This window comes from Heterodontus francisci, chromosome 22 (assembly GCF_036365525.1).
Source record: "Heterodontus francisci isolate sHetFra1 chromosome 22, sHetFra1.hap1, whole genome shotgun sequence".
Taxonomy (NCBI): domain Eukaryota; kingdom Metazoa; phylum Chordata; class Chondrichthyes; order Heterodontiformes; family Heterodontidae; genus Heterodontus; species Heterodontus francisci.
In genome coordinates this window covers 57,586,468-57,604,366 of record NC_090392.1, presented here as the reverse complement: position 1 = coordinate 57,604,366, position 17,899 = coordinate 57,586,468, and the positions used below count along the sequence as shown (strand labels likewise).

General features: G+C 44.3%; 1 protein-coding gene across 7 annotated transcripts in view; it reads right to left on the bottom strand.

Moving 5' to 3' along the window:
• The window catches only part of opcml (opioid binding protein/cell adhesion molecule-like), a 1,070,268-nt gene that overhangs the window by 17,221 nt on the left and 1,035,148 nt on the right, over positions 1–17,899 (bottom strand). For 5 of the 7 annotated variants that reach the window (XM_068053861.1, XM_068053863.1, XM_068053865.1 and 2 more), the window contains one exon: positions 3,345–3,380. The exons of the other annotated variants lie outside the window; for them this stretch is intronic. In XM_068053861.1, the coding sequence (XP_067909962.1) occupies positions 3,345–3,380 (36 nt within the window). The remainder of the gene's footprint in view (positions 1–3,344; positions 3,381–17,899) is intronic. 7 annotated transcript variants of the gene reach the window in all.

Genomic DNA, 17,899 nt, shown 5'->3' with positions numbered 1-17,899 from the left:
CCACGGTGCTGTTAGGGAGGGAGTTCCAGGATTTTAACTCAGCGACAGTAAAGGGATGACAATATAGTTGCAAGTCAGGATGGTGCGTGGCTTGGAGGTGGTGGTGTTCCCATCCGTCTGCCCTCGTCCTTCTAGTTGGTAGAGGTCGCGTGTTTGAAAGGTGCTGTCGGAGGAGTCTTGTCGAGTTGCTGCAGTGCAGCTTGTAGATGGTACCCACTGCTGCCACTGTGCACTCGTGGTGGAGGGAGTGAATTTTTAAGGTGGTAGATCAGGTGCCAATCAAGCGGGCTGCTTTGTCCTGGATGGTGTCGAGCATCTGGAGTGCTTTTGGAGCTGTATTCATCCAGACAAGTGGGCAGTATTCCATCATACTGCTCACTTGTGCCTTGCAGATAGTGGAAAGGCTTTGGGGAGTCAGGAGGTGAGTTACTCATTGCAGAATTCCCAGTCTCTGACCTGCTCTTGTAGTCACAGTATTTATATGGCTGGTCTGGTTAAATTTCTGGTTAATGGTAACCCCAGGATTCTGATAATGGGGGATTCAGCGATGGTAATACCACTGATTTCAAGGGGAGATGGAGATGATAATTGCCTGGCAGTTGTATGGTGCAAAGATTCACTCTATCTTTGGAGAGCATGCATAATTCCCCAGTTCAAAGATCAGCTCTGAATCATGTTTTTATGATGGCCACCACCAGATGTTGTACAAGAGTTGACCTGGAACAACTCTGAATATTTCTTCCCTCCCTGGGGTGGGACACCTAGGACCAGATTTTGAAAGGGTTGCCGGGTCGAAAGCTGGTGCGGACGCATTTTAATAAATCTCAGTCCCGGAGATCGTCTCCAGAACCCGACACCTCCAGGATAGTCTGCAATTTTAAATGAGGGTGTTTTGGGGGGGGGGGGAGGAAACGGGGAAGCCACTCATCTTCAATTAACAGACCATTAAGCTCTTTAGGCAGTCGATATGGGGATGGCGAGGTCTACACCACCATTTTCAAAGAGCAATCTGGCGAGCTAGACAAGTCTGGTGCACGACAATGCACTCCTGTCGGGTTCACAGCAGGCAAGGGAATAACTTTGTTGTTTGAGGGAGAATTTTTTTCAGCTTATGGGGATCTTGCTCCAGGCACAGATCAGGACTTTTTTTTTTATTCTGGAACTTCTGCCTCACCTGTTCATTCTGCTGGCTCTCTGAGGGGAAGAGTCCAGCCAATAAGTTCTTGGATCATTAAGCATCAAATGCTATCCTTCCTGAGTGATCTTGCTGTCCAGCCAATAAGACTTTCCTTTTAATATGAACTCAAGTCCAACCAATGAGATCATATATTTTAAGGGCATTCACTGAAATGGTGTAACTGTGTTAGAGAAGACATAAAGGGAGATTGACAATTGCCAGACACGATAGCAGCTAAAAGAAAGGAAGGCACAGTGGAAAAGTCTTGTGGTACCTCTAACCAAACTGGTTATGCTGGCTGACTAATTTACTGTAGTCTCTCCAAAATGATACCCTCTCTTTAATGCACCCTCAGGAGCATTCCAGTGACTACTTTTTTTCTGCTTTACTGGCATGTTCTTTTTTTTGTTTAAATTATTATCGTCACTATTAAAAGGCTACTGGAATTTTTTGTTGAACACGCAATCTGTAATATTATTGTGTAAATGCATTCTCACCACATCAAAGTGATAGCTATTGACAAGCTGCTTCACAGTGATAAACTACAAAAGCACTTTCAGTTACTGTGTTTTATCTTCATACACTAGCCTTAAAACACAGAATGAAAGAAGAATCTCTGTTTTACTGATAGGCTATGAAGACAAAAAGTAACAAGAGTTATTCATATCATAAAATGGAAAGGTGCCAAAAAATGGCAAGGAATCAAGATTATTTAATGTTAAAGTGCTAATCACAGCGACCTTGAAACTATGCTGTGGTAACAATGGGTACAAATGCATATGGTGTTCATCTGAAATTCCTCTCGCTGCTTTTACAGCAGAGGTATCAGCCCATTTAAATAAAGCATATAAATTAATGTTACGTTAGTTCATGTCTGCTATAATTGTGGAAAGAGAATTAAAAAAGCATTTGGGCCTATTACCCCACAGTTCAATTTCAAAGCCAACATATCTTATGCTGCAATGACCCAGCAATTGCTTGCATGGTGCATCTGGTGGCAAATGCTGCGAATGGGATTTTTGTCACCTCACCCTTCAGATCATGTAACTTTTGTGCTGCAAATTGCTGGAAATGCAAATTGATAATGGTGCAGCAAGGTCGTCCGGGACCCCCTAAATGTCAGATCCAATGGTCCATCACATTAACCAATGAACATTAAGGGTAAATAAAGAAACAAAGCCAATGACAAAGAAGGAATTAGGGTTAATTAGAGTACAAAAGAGAGGGAAAGAGAGAATGGATTGAGAGCGAAATAGAAAAGACGGAAAAATGGAAAATAAGGAAGAAGTTTAAAATTTATTGTGCAAATCCATCAATTTTTTGATATTCAATGAATGTCAATGCAGAGGTTTATGGCCAGCTCCTGTTATTGTGAGGCTAACAGTGCAGCAACATAAATTATCCAGCAATTTGTGGCAATTCGCAACTAATGGCATATATTTTTTTTAAATGCACCTATAACGGCATGTGAATACACCATTATTTTTCTCGCAATTTCTGAGCCATGAACTTTATTACAAGTTCCTATTTATCCAAAATTATTGAAATTAACCTATGAAAACAGGCCTGTATCTGGGCTTAAAAATGTTTCTATCGTACCACATCTGAGAAAAATATTTTTAATGACCAAATCACATCCAGCAAGATCTTTCTTCTCTCTTAAGATCAGTGGACATTCTAGGTTGATCTTATCAGGGATTTTTCCATGAATATCTACTTATAAAATACCATTTCAAAAAGCATCATATCACAATGCAAATATTGAGTATTTCAATTTATAATTTGAAATGATCCAATGCCACTGATGAAACTTTAAACACATACATGCACATGTTTACAATGCATTCAGTACAACAAACTAAACAACTAAACCAGGTCACTACAACTGTGCTAATTGAATTAGATGAATGGAAACACTACAAAGCAACAGACATTTTAAAGGGATCTGGATATTGGGAATTAATTAATGGAGCAAATTTACTTAGAAGCTATAAAGAGGCAACAACAGTACTGGTACTGAAGACCAATTTCTTTGAGTTAATGGGTTAATTTATTTGCTTGAACACCAGCATCTAGTTTAGTATTCTTTCAGACTCACAGAGACTGTTAAGTTGTAGTGCAGTTATAATTTTTTTCATGCATTTTTATTTTTTTTAATTTTACAAACCTTTCCAATTTGCAAGAATTGTAGAAGTTTTCTCTTCTAAAAAACATTGAAGAAAGCAAAAAGCTTATGATAAACAATTTAAATGTAAACTAAGTTGCAACAAGAGTGTGGAAGAAACTTCAATACAGGATTTCAGTATTAGTCACGTGCTGCACTGGATGCTAAATCCAGATCTAAATACATGCACTCTGAAATTGAAGGTCCAGTGTTACAAAGGGTGGTTTTACCTGGCATGAAATGATTAAAGGTACTTCAGCTGCAGCAGACAAAACAAGAGCAAACAACCCCATTCCTTATGTCAGTGTCAGCCCTAGCAGTGAAAATAAAACGATCGCTAACATCTGGGCATCAACCCATCTAAGTGGCTCTGTAAGTTGGACTGTATGTCTGGATAGAGACACCAACCAGTTGGAGACAACCTAATTTGCAGTCTTTCCAAAGTGAGACCAGTCTGTAAAGCAGCCTTAGATATGTAAGGGAGACTGGGATAGGGAACCATGGGATACTTGGCATAACTTGGGTCCCTGTAACTTGAGAAAGCTTGCCTGCTAGACACCTGAATTATATGAATAGCTAATCAGAAGGTAATGAGCTCAGGAGGGAGACACCCGAATCCTATGAATAGCCTAAGACTTCCTATGAATGGGGCAATCAAGAAGTTGACGAGGTGAATAATATAACCAAGGCAGGATGAGATCAGGGAAGGCAATAGATGGGAGATGATGTCATTAATTAACAGTTTATCAAGTAAACCTCCTGTATAAAATGACTACTGGAACAATCTACTAGCAGAATGCCTACAATCATTTCTGAGAGTAGGACTTCTCCTTGCATGTTTGTAATAAAAGATCGCTCGTTTGGACAAGGCATCTAACTCATGAGGCATTTTTAGGTACCAGGTCAAGCACTCACCCTTACAGATAGGTAAATTCTTCCAGTGGTATGTCTCTGGTTGTTCAATCCAACAATGCTTACCTCGTATCATCCACTTCAGAACATAGCTCATTTTGGGATTCAATTCAGAGGATTAGCAAAGTAATTGATGTTTGATAGAGTGAGATAATTATCATATAAGTTTTGAACACTGGAGAAATTTCTCATCTCCCTTTTGAAAGTGTCTACTCAAGACTGTCTCCTGTGTTCCAGAACCTCTAGCAGAGAAATTCTCCAACAGAAGGGGAGTTGGCGGAACTCTCACCAGCAGTATAAATTCTGTAAACCATATGACATCACTCGAATGTAAAGGAATATTTTAAGAGCAAACAGGTTAAATTGCAGTGTTAATTATTCTGAACATTCTAACTATGGGATCTTGTAAAATTCCCTTTCCTGTGCATGGAGTGTTCCAGCAAACTGATGCCAGAAACACAGGGCTATATGCATTTGTTGAAAAAGAGAGGGAGATCTCAACAGTCTTGAGCCCAGGGGTGAGTGCTGAATGCTCAGGACTGATACAGAAATATTGCATAAACTGGATATTCAATTCAAGAAGCATGTATAACTTCAGGCTGAAGATATAATGAAGATTTGTCAATAGAAAAAGGAGATTTTGGATTTGTTCTAAATTATTAATCATAATGTTATGGGTTAATTGATATAAAGAGGACTCCTATCCAAATATATAAATTTTGAACTATGACAAATCATTAAAAAGATGATTGTGACAATATCAATGGAAATGATGCAAAAATTAAAACAGCAAAGCTTGAAGCAGAGAAAGCAGTGTTTGCAAGAATTGTTAGTTCAAATGTCTGATTCTTTATTTCTTCCACTTCTAACTTCCAGATACCATGTAGTTAAAAGCTCAAATATTATTCTGAAGGGTTCAACCTTTCATCAGCACAAACCTCGATTTGAATTCAAACAAACTGCGTTCCAGGTGTTATTAATCCAGATGAATGATCAACTGATATACTTACCTAAACAACAGGTTTTTCTCTACAAAGAAAATGGAATTGCAACCTCACTGTGCATAAAAATATTTTTTCTTGCAGCGAGCACCTGTTCCATACTAAATCAATGTAACTTCCATTTCCCAGTTAACTCATGTAGTTTTAAGTACTATTGTGGTTAAAATATTACATTGGTTGCACTGGATCACCTGCTGCTCACTGGATGCAATGACATTGGACTCCTGGAGTTCGAGTACAAATCTTTACCAAGTCCACAAATGGATTGATGGCAGTTATATAACTTGTTCCTTTGCTCCAAAAGAAGTTAGAGGGGTTCGTGTTTTTTTAAAAAAAGGTTTTAGAAATAGTGTTAAAAACAACATAAATACAAGGAGGTTTGGTGGTACAAAGGGTTGGATCATGTCCTTTCACTTTAGAGACCTGTATTAGAATCCAGACCAAACTAGAGTTCTGAAAGCTTCCTTTGGAGGCTGACATGAAAGGAGGTTGGGATAGTTTCAATCCAGTTCTCAGTGGCTCCAGAGCAAAAAAGTGCTCACAACATTGCACAAATGGGATCTCATGTTAGTCAAAGATACCATAAGTGTTGCTTGTGTGAAGTGTTGAAAAATTCAGCTTCATGCAGTTGGCAGTGCCCTTTAGAGATGAAGGAGGTAGATTATTAGGGTAGGGTACAGGTGAGCGCAATCTGCAACTATGCTAGCATGCGATTTTAAGAACTGTATTGAATGTTTTGGGAAGGACAGCATTACCCCTGAAATAATCAAGAGTGCCAAGCCTGCTATACTCTCAGCACTACATGAACTGCTATGCCTGTGCTGGGACGAGGGAGCAGTACCCCAGGACATGCGCGATGCCAATATCATCACCTTCTATAAGAGTGTGGGAAAATGGCGCACTGACACGGAACACAAAAGTCCGAGTGTATCAGGCCTGTGTCCTCAGTACCTTGCTCTACGGCAGCGAGGCCTGGACAACGTATGCCAGCCAAGAGCGACGTCTCAATTCATTCCATCTTCGCTGCCTTCGGAGAATACTTGGCATCAGGTGGCAGGACTATATCTCCAACACAGAAGTCCTTGAAGCGGCCAACATCCCCAGCTTATACACACTACTGAGTCAGCGGCGCTTGAGATGGCTTGGCCATGTGAGCCGCATGGAAGATGGCAGGATCCCCAAAGACACATTGTACAGCGAGCTCGCCACTGGTATCAGACCCACCGGCCGTCCATGTCTCCGTTATAAAGACGTCTGCAAACGCGACATGAAATCGTGTGACATTGATCACAAGTCGTGGGAGTCAGTTGCCAGCATTCGCCAGAGCTGGCGGGCAGCCATAAAGACAGGGCTAAATTGTGGCGAGTCGAAGAGACTTAGTAGTTGGCAGGAAAAAAGACAGAGGCGCAAGGGGCGAGCCAACTGTGCAACAGCCCCAACAAACAAATTTCTCTGCAGCACCTGTGGAAGAGCCTGTCACTCCAGAATTGGCCTTTATAGCCACTCCAGGCGCTGCTTCACAAACCACTGACCACCTCCAGGCGCGTATCCATTGTCTCTCGAGATAAGGAGGCCCAAAAGAATTGAATGTTAAGGTTCCTTCCCAGGAACCCATTCCTAGAACTCTTGTTTAAGTCATCTGCTATTAGTTAATTTCCTGAAGCATAATGAAAAATCCATGCATGCCAAAAAAGGGTCTGTTTTATTCAACACAAAGTGATGTGTCATACAAGAATGACCTCCTTTGATGGTCCTCACAAACCAAGTCTTCTTGAGAATAACTTCTTCAGCTCCAAGTTCGAATGACAATGGACTATGCAGCACAGACTCGGCAATGTTCTCGGTTGACTCATAAAACTAAGAGATCATAGTCCTTCAAGGATTCAAATAGTCTCCTCCTACTCCAGTCACAAACCTCTTGTGCCTCAGGGCTTTGCAGTTCTTTAGTGCTTGTTATGGCAACAATTTATTTTGGTTTGATAACAAAGCAACAGAGATCAGTGAATCATCTAGTGGTGCTTATGTCCTGATGTCATTCCCTTGTTGATCTGAAAATATAAGAAATTGTTAGAGCCTTCCTATTTGTGCTGAAATCACGTTATGGGCCAACACATGTCGTCTTGGATATGCAACCGATATGATAGTGATAGCAATCCTCACCCCCCCCCTCCCATCCCCTTCCCTGCTCCACCCTCTCACCTCACCCCCTCACAACCCCGTCCCAGCAACCCCCCCTCGCACCATCTTCCCCCCGCACCCCCTTCCCCTGCACCCCCCCCACCCCCTTACAGCCCCCTTCCCAGCTCCCCCTCGCACCCCCCTCCCTCCACCCCTCCCGTCCCCTCCTCCCACCGGCACCATCCTACACCTGTGTAGGGGCCCTAACAACCCCACTGCCTTGTGGGCGTCTCGGGAGAGACCAAGGCTAAGGGAGTAAACCCTAACAGATAATCCGGAGCAGAACCCCGTCGGCGGTCATGTGTCACCTTTGGCATGTATCCGGCAGTTCCTGCAGCCATACTGGTGCCAAACATCGTGCCCTGCACTGCTTCGGACCCCACCAGAAAGGCCGAGAGGGGGGTTTTGACGACTGGGCAACTCTCAACCTGCATAAATTTGCCCAGGCATGCGCCATGGAGAGGTCACTCCATAGTTGCCTCACAGCAACTGAAACAACACGGAAGGCAGCAGTTACGGGTTACAAGACCAGATAAATTGGCGTAGAAACTGGGTGCCACGGGTTGTCTTTGTCGGTGGGAGAGGTCATTGCACCTCACTGGACAGCTACCACCCGCCTCAAACCGGGCAGCCCCCGGTCAATAAGGTTCTGTCCCGCCACAGTCTACCTGCTTCAATGGGGGCTTGGAGCTTAGGGTCCTGCCTTGGGCTCTATGGCGTTGGAAGGATGAATGAGAACGGGCAGAGACTGCTTGAGTTGTGTACCGATCATAACCTCTGCATCACCAACTCGTTCTTTCACACTAAACCCTGTCATCAGGTTTCATGGAGGCACCCAAGATCGCGTCGTTGGCACCAGCTAGACCTCATTGTCACAAGGCAAGCCGCCTTAAACAGTGTTCAAATCACACGCAGCTTTCACAGTGCGGACTGCGACACCAACCACTCCCTGGTGTGCAGCAAGGTTAGACTCAGACCAAAGAAGTTGCATCATTCCAAGCAGAAGGGCCACCCGCGCATCAACACGAGCAGAATTTCTCACCCACAGCTGTTACAAAAATTTCTAAATTCACTTGTAACAGCCCTTCAAAACACTCCCACAGGGGATGCTGAGACCAAGTGGGCCCACATCAGAGATGCCATCTATGAGTCAGCTTTGACCACCAACGGCAAAAGTGCGAAGAGAAATGCAGACTGGTTTCAATCTCATAATGAAGAGCTGGAACCTGTCATAGCCGCTAAGCGCATTGCACTGTTGAACTACAAGAAAGCCCCCAGCGATTTAACATCCGCAGCACTTAAACAGCCAGAAGCACTGCACAAAGAACAGCCAGGCACTGCGCAAACGACTACTGGCAACACCTATGCAGTCATATTCAGCTGGCCTCTGACACAGGAAATATCAGAGGAATGAATGATGGCATGAAGAGAGCTCTTGGGCCAACCATCAAGAAGATCGCCCCCCTCAAATCTAAATCTGGGGACATAATCACTGACCAACACAAACAAATGGACCGCTGGGTTGAGCACTACCTAGAACTGTACTCCAGGGAGAATGCTGTCACTGAGACTGCCCTCAATGCAGCCCAGCCTCTACCAGTCATGGATGAGCTGGACATACAGCCAACCAAATCGGAACTCAGTGATGCCATTGATTCTCTAGCCAGCGGAAAAGCCCCTGGGAAGGACAGCATTACCCCTGAAACAATCAAGAGTGCCAAGCCTGCTATACTCTCAGCACTACATGAACTGCTATGCCTGTGCTGGGACGAGGGAGCAGTACCCCAGGACATGCGCGATGCCAATATCATCACCTTCTATAAAAACAAAGGTGACCGCAGTGACTGCAACAACTACGGTGGAATCTCCCTGCTCAGCATAGTGGGGAAAGTCTTTGCTCGAGTCGCTCTGAACAGGCTCCAGAAGCTGGCCGAGTGCGTCTACCCTGAGGCACAGTGTGGCTTTCGTGCAAAGAGATCGACCGTTGACATGCTGTTCTCCCTTCGTCAGATACAGGAGAAATGCCGCGAACAACAGATGCCCCTCTACATTGCTTTCAATGATCTCACCAAAGCCTTTGACCTCGTCAGCAGACGTGGTCTCTTCAGACTACTAGCAAAGATTGGATGCCCACCAAAGCTACTAAGTATCATCACCTCATTCCATGACAATATGAAAGGCACAATTCAACATGGTGGCTCCTCATCAGAGCCCTTTCCTATCCTGAGTGGCGTGAAACAGGGCTGTGTTCTCGCACCCACACTTTTTTGGGATTTTCTTCTCCCTGCTGCTTTCACATGCGTTCAAGTCCTCTGAAGAAGGAACTTTCCTCCACACAAGATCAGGGGGCAGGTTGTTCAACCTTGCCCATCTAAGAGCGAAGTCCAAAGTACGGAAAGTCCTCATCAGGGAACTCCTCTTTGCTGACGATGCTGCTTTAACATCTCACGCTGAAGAGTGCCTGCAGAGTCTCATCGACAGGTTTGCGGCTGCCTGCAATGAATTTGGCCTAACCATCAGCCTCAAGAAAACGAAGATCATGGGGCAGGACGTCAGAAATGCTCCATCCATCAATACTGGTGACCACGCTCTGGAAGTGGTTCAAGAGTTCACCTACCTAGGCTCAACTATCACCAGTAACCTGTCTCTCGATGCAGAAATCAACAAGCGCATGGGAAAGGCTTCCACTGCTATGTCCAGACTGGCCAAGAGAGTGTGGGAAAATGGCGCACTGACACGGAACACAAAAGTCCGAGTGTATCAGGCCTGTGTCCTCAGTACCTTGCTCTATGGCAGCGAGGCCTGGACAACGTATGTCAGCCAAGAGCGACGTCTCAATTCATTCCATCTTCGCTGCCTCCGGAGAATACTTGGCATCAGGTAGCAGGACCGTATCTCCAACACAGAAGTCCTCGAGGCGGCCAACATCCCCAGCTTGTACACACTACTGAGTCAGCGGCGCTTGAGATGGCTTGGCCATGTGAGCCGCATGGAAGATGGCAGGATCACCAAAGACACATTGTACAGCGAGCTTGCCACTGGTATCAGACCCACCGGCCGTCCATGTCTCCGCTTTAAAGACGTCTGCAAACGCGACATGAAATCCTGTGACATTGATCACAAGTCATGGGAGTCAGTTGCCAGCGTTCGCCAGAGCTGGCGGGCAGCCATAAAGACAGGGCTAAAGTGTGGCGAGTCGAAGAAACTTAGCAGTTGGCAGGAAAAAAGACAGAGGCGCAAGGGGAGAGCCAACTGTGCAACAGCCCCGACAAACAAAATTTTCTGCAGCACCTGTGGAAGAGCCTGTCACTCTAGAATTGGCCTTTATAGCCACTCCAGGCGCTGCTCCACACACCACTGACCACCTCCAGGCGCTTACCCATTGTCTCTGGAGATAAGGAGGCCAAAGAAGAAGAACCACTTGAGGCAATACAGAGATTTGCACCAGGCTCTAGGAGCACAATGTCATTCTAGTAAGGCAGACAAAATTATGTCCAGCGCCATCATTTTAACCACAATCATTTTTCATACAACAGGAATCATCAGTAAAAACTGAGTTTAATATTGTTTAGTTCTGGCAAATTCTGACTGCAAGGAGAACAATAAGGGTTGCATCTTGATTAATTTTAGAGAAGCACTTAGGATAATTGTATTGTTCATCTGTCTAAGATCCACTACCTGGAATATTCCTTTAAACAACTTTTTGCTGCCATGATGAATTTTATTTGTCAAATGAACAGCTGCCTTGTGGGCGTCTAGGGAGAGACCACGGCTAAGGGAGTAAACCCTAACAGAAAATCCGGAGTGGAACCCCGTAGGCGGTCATGTGTCACCTTTGGCATGTTTCCGGCAGTTCCTGCAGCCATACCGGTGCCAAACGTCGTGCTCTGCACTCCTTTGGACCCCACCAGAAAGGCCGAGAGGGGGGTTTTGACGCTTGGGCAACTCTCAACCTCCATACATTCGCCCAGGCATGCGCCATGGAGAGGTCACTCCATAGTTGCCTCACAGCGACTGACACCACTGACCACCTCTAGGCGCTTACCCATTGTCTCTCGAGACAAGGAGGCCAAAGAAGAAGAAAGAAGAAGATGAATGTTATGAATGAAATGGGTGCAATTCAAGAAGAATTTTCAGTAACTAACTGACAAACATTCAGAACGAACAACACATGAAGTAAAATTTATGGTGGCCTAAAATCGGCTTTATAATCAGAACTTTGTGAGGGTTTGTTAATTGTGTTTAATCATATGTAAGTGGAGGATATTAATTAGGGTCTTCATTGAGTATATATAAGGAGAGACTTACCTCAACTGGGTGAAGGTTTGAGTGAGGAGCTGCATGTTTGTAATCTTTTTACTTTGTAAAATAAGTGCAAGACTGAGTAAAGATGGACTCCAGTACAACCCTTCAACAACAAGCTTTCTGGAGTATCACAGGGTTGAACATAATCTGAGATCGAAGTCAAGTTCTAAATTTAGTGACTGCGACTTTATTATTCTGCAGCACAGATCTGTAGTTAGCAATGAACATCTTCCATTAACACTGCATAAACAATTAAAAAGTGATACTCAGTGGTCTGCTGCTTTAAGTAGCTGAATGGTCGACTTTAACCCAGAAGGTTGAGAATTCCACAGCCTAAGACACTAGATTTTTTGACACAGGTGCCTCAGTGAGTTAGCTATGTTAATTTTCTGCCAGGTTTCTAAAGGATTGCTGTGCAAAATGTAATTTTGCCACTTCACTGGTGATTCGGGGGTGGGATGGGAGGAAAGGGTAAACAGACTTAGTTCATAGGAAAACATGGTGGACTAAGAGTCGAATTGGAAGATCAGAGGACCTCAACAATGACTACGGGGCTGAACCATGATTTAACCAGTCATGCTGCCCCTTGCCCAAACTGAGGAGAATGAGGAGAAACAATGATGAGAGGCTTTATTCATTGGAATTTATGCTGCACAAATTAATTACTGAATAAGTTTTATTTATACATTATAAATAAATGATCTGGGGAATTGAGCCATGCCATGCTCTCCAATCATGATCAGACTGATCTCATATAGTGCCATTCAGTCCTTGAATACTTTCTTGGTTGCTTTTCCAGAGGTGAAAAAATGCTTTAAAAAATGATAAAAATGGAAATTATTTTGAAGCTATCTTACTAAAGAGTAAATGCCAGGAGCCAGGAAACTGGATGGCCCTCCCAGGTGGAATTTCCCAATGTTTCCTAGGAATGCAGAGCTGGAAGATCTTGGCTGTAAACATCCAAACAATTTGTTGCATCTTTTGACTGGCAGCTGGAAACACAAAGGGCTATTTTGAAACTGGACAGAAAACTGTAGAATTAATGGTTGATTTCATGGTTTTATCATTTTCCAGCAACCTATGTCCAAACGGGCTTTTTTGGCTCTGAATAAATACAGAAATTCTGTAGAAAAGGGAGTATGGCATATATTTCATTCTTACTCATGAGCTGCAAATGATGTAGGCTAATGTTTAGCTTGAAATATAGATTTTATTTTTGTGGCAATCTCATCTGGGCTGTAGAGATTAAGAAATTCTGGGAGCTAATTTGGATTGCCCCCAAAAACTGGCACAGGCATCGCAATGCACGATTAACCCAACTGTGTGCTGCCAATTCATTTCAACGATTTCAGCGTCCAGCCAGTGCTAACCGCATCGTTCACTGGCTAAATGCTTCAGCAGGGGGCCAATATTGTGAGCGACTAGCACCATTTAAAGCCAGTCTAAGCTCCCTAAAGCTCATGTTTGAAGAGAATCTGACCTAGGAGAGGGAGCATGTTCCAAGGTTTTCAGACACCACCGTCTTGGTGGAAAAGGTAGAAAGGAGGTGTGATGTCCTCTATCCACAGAGGGTAAGGGGTCCTTCTGGACACACCATCAAAATGCAGTGCGAGTAGATTGCCATGGAGGTCAATGCTTGGACCTCGAGGATAAGTGCCACAAGAAGTTCAATGACCTCACATGAGTGGCCAAGTTCATTGAATGCCTCTTCAAATGCCATATCCTACCAACTGCACCAGGAGCCTCAATCACTGCTCAAATCACCACTCACCCATCATTCACCTACCAACAATCTCCATCAATCAGGCCTCATGCCTAACATTTATATGCTTCTACTGACCCTCATACACATAGCACTACTGCAAGCCTCACATGTTGCACACACTATCAGCTATTCAACCATGGCCCATCAGCCAAAATGATTCCCTCTCTCTTGCAGGACAAGGTGGCACTGGAGGAAGCAGGAGCTAACTGAGGGGGACAGGCAACGCTGACATGTCCTAACTCCTTTGGAGGAGATGGTGCTGGTCATTATTGCGATGGCTGTTGCTGAGGCCATAGACAGCGGAAAGGCTGAAACCATCAAAGATGGTTCAACACAGTCGAGGACCCTGTCAACCACAGTGGGCGGGGAGGGGGGTGGGATGGGTGGTGGGGAATCCTTGGTTGGGCTGATAAGCCCACCAACTTCCGCTGCTAACGTGACTACACTTCCTCACACACTGCTGCCATTCTCCCAGTTCCTCCCTCTCCATTGCATCTGTTCTAATGATGCAACTTTCCACAACAGCGCTTCTGATGTCTTCTCTTTTCCTGAACTGAGGATTCCCTGCAAGTGTATTTGATAGGGCCCTCAACCATCCCCGACGCACTTCCCGCACGTCTGCCCTCACCCCTCTGCCTCCCTCCCAGAACCGTGACAGGGTTCCCCTTGTTCTCACTTTCCACCCCATCAGCCTCCACATCCAAAGGATCAACCTCCGCCACTTCTGCTACCTTCAACATAATGCCACCACCAAACGCATCTTCCCCTCTCCTCCCAGCATTCTGAAGGGACCACTCCCTCTGTGGTATCCTTGTCTACTCATCCATCAACCCTAACACCTTGTCCTCTTCCCACAGTATCTTCCCATAGAATCGCAAGAGGACAAGGTGTTGTACCTCCTCTCTCATCATCATCCAAGGCTCCAAACACTCCTTGCAGGTGAAGCAGGATTTACTTCTTTCAATTTAGTATAGTGTATTTGCTGCTCACAACGTGGTCTTCTCGACTTTGAGGAGACCAAGCGCAGATTGGGTGACCACTTTGTGGAACACCTCCACTCAGTCTGCAAGCGTGGCCCCGAGTTTCCGGTTGCTTGCCATTTCAATTCACCACCATGATCTCACGCCCACATTTCTGTCTTTGCCCTACTGGAGCGTTCCAGTGAAGCTCAACACAAGCTCGAGGAACAGCACCTTATCTTCTGATTAGGTACTCTACAGCCTTCTGGACTCAGCATTGAGTTCAACAATTTAGTACCATGACGGCCATTTTGATTGTTTTTTTTACCAAGCACCAGCCTTAAACTGTTTTTTCATGTTTTTGCTTTCAGACACAGCTGTTCATTCTTCTGCCATTTACACACTCTCTGTACAAATGCTTTGTCTTTTACTATGGCGAGTACCACTCTCTTTGCCTTTTATTTCATGACATCTTTGTCATTTAATCTTTCCTGCCCTCCACCCTATCACAGAACTTAGCTTTTCTTCTTCTCCCTTCCTTCCTTTCACTTGCTCAAAGCCTATAACATTTCTAACCTTTGTCAGTTCTGAAGAAAGGTCACAGACCTGAAACGTTAACCCCGTTTCTCTCTCCACAGACCTGCTGAGTATTTCCAGCACTTTCTGTTCTTATTACCATCAATCTAGCCCTGGTTCAGCTCAGCTCTTACTGACTGTGATCGACAGCCTCCACAGTTAGCATCATACCTGGCATGTAACCAGCCTGACCTTTCACCTCTCTGTCATAAGCATTACAAAATTCAGCATGAACACAAAACTATGAGAATATTTTTAATGCATTTTTTACTGTTTCAATCTAATAATAAAATGTTACTTAATGATTGTGTGATTTTTGATTTATTACCATTCTCTCTCAATGCTCCTCACCACTCCCACCCTAGTAACACCCTCCCTGCCCTGTGCTTCTGGATAGCACGAGCTGATCTTTCTGTTTGAATTATCAGCTTGTGCGGCGATAGAAGTTTTAACTGAGTGATGCCTTCAGGTACTGGCGATGGTGAGGACTCCAGGTATTAGACATAGTATCTAGGTCTGGGTATGAATGCTCTGATGAATATTGCACTGCTTTTTCTGCAGCACTGAAAAGTGTTGGCCCCATTTAGTTTAATGTGCCTATGCAACACTAATGTTCAACAATGATCTCAATGAAAACAAAGTACTGAGCCAGGATAAACATTGAGCATGCCCGTACGTCTTGGCACAATCATTGCTCAACACCAGCAACGTTTCACATTAAGCAAGTAGAACAAATAAATATAATAAATATACACATTTAATTGTATAATTGATTTTTATACAGAAAAGTACTTTGGTGTGTTCCAGGGAATCCGTGGACTTTTTATAACATGGGAGGGGTACTCAGAGGCAAAAAAAGGTTGAGAACCCTTGTCTTACAGGGTAGATTAGAGGTGGGATCCGTACATGGTCAGACACCGGCCATGATTGCTTGCCCGGTGCCAGCTTGCCAGAGGGGAAGGGCGCAAATGTGTTCTGCTGCAGAGAACTCAGATAAGGACTTTGATGGGGCAGCTGAAAGAAGAACACTGATGGGTATGTGCAACAAGAAGTTTGGTGGTGGAATTGTAAAGCTCGGGTGGGGGACAGATCGGAGGCTCCTGGGAGGGCTAGGAGTCGTGGGGGAGGGGATAAAAGAGGTTGGATTGTGGGGTGTTGGTAAGGCACCTGCATTGAATCCAGCAGGTGAGTGGAAAGGCACCTACCTTCTGCATCCAAAGTCTGTGCCTCCTGTTAGCTGATGCCATCCAGAGTTAAATTTGAAATGATGGATGAATATGAAGCATGCTTTAACCTCCTACCTGACCCCAACCCAACTGTTGGTGTTGTGGCAGGGGTGGGGGTTTAAAATTCCACCATTGTTCCTCACTCATGTTCAGGTCGGAAAATTGTTCCCTGAACAGCCTTGGGCAGATGTGGCTTCCTGCTGAGGGCCCTTCTCCCCCTCCCCACTTTTCTAGCTGTGCTACTCTGCATGGATACTCCTCTTTCTCCAGGCAATGCTGTACTCCAAGGTGAATGCCTATTCATGTACCAATGTCTGGGAGCAACTGGTTTGTACAGAAGCCTTGAAGTCAGCCAAAAAAACCTTCAGCACTTGTAACCCTACTCCCTGTAGATTTCTGTAACTTGAAATTTGCTATAGAAAGCAAAAAACACTTGTAAAACAGTAGCAACCGCCAGAAGAAATCAAGCAGCAACCGCCAGAAGAAATCAAACAGCAACCTGTAAGTAGTTGATTATCCCTTTAAATAGTGAGGCAGCTGTTTGGGGACAGTGGAGGGTGGGTGGGGTGCAGGGTGGTCCCTGCTAAATGCATCTTCAGCTGTGTGAGGTTAAGAAAAAGCATTGGCTGGGGCTATGACCTCCAAAACGGCACCACTGGTGTTAAATCAGGGCTACATGCTAACTGACATCATGATTTGCCTGCTATGCACACTTGTCAAACGTTCACTGCACGCACTAATGCCTGCACCAATAGTCCAGTGCCCTTCAGCCCACATGTATGCCTGTGCACCGCAGATACAAATTTGGCACTCTAAGAGCACTTGTAGCACCCAAAGAATGGGTGCTGACGAACCCCATTTCTGGCACAGTGTCCTTGATAATTACAATTCGCTGCAATCGAACTAGAAAATGTGTTTATCTCACCCAGCGGTCAGATTGGGCAGAAGGAACAAGAAGCCACATTCTTTGCAGTATCAAACAGCACAGGTTTTAGAACAGAACAATGATTTCAACTGTTCATTACATATTAGTTCAGATTATATAACAGGGGTTACAGAGAAGATGGAAAGGTGAAAGGAAATGGACAGGAATAGCTTTAAATTGTGTATTTTTAATCAAGTCAAGTGACTCACCTTTTCAAAATATTGAATTTTCTGAAATTATGCTTGCAGACCTGATATATTGGTTGAGGAGAATCTGAAGAACAAATGTGACTAAGAATGTACTGAAGCTGACAGTGGAATAAACTGGGAAGCACTGTGCTGTGACTGTGGTCTTCAACATGATATCCCTGGATTATTTCCTTTTATGTATAGTACTCAAATAAAACAATCAGCCATCTGTTGAAGCCAAATATGGAATTGTTTAATCTGTGCTATGTACGTCAATACTTGCAGGTTCTTATTTATTTGCTTCATAATGAAATAAACAATGCTACATCTCTGCAAAATGTTTTTCTCTTTATTGATATGCATCTGGCTGGAGTGGTGCACTTGGTCACTAAATGTTTCATTTTGGTTTGGCTTTTTCCTGCTTGTATCTTTGCACCACAGTAATGCATCTAAATAATTGGAAATGTGTAACTGTCACTGAGTGGACATCTATAACTGGTAACTATGATCACGTAAATGACTT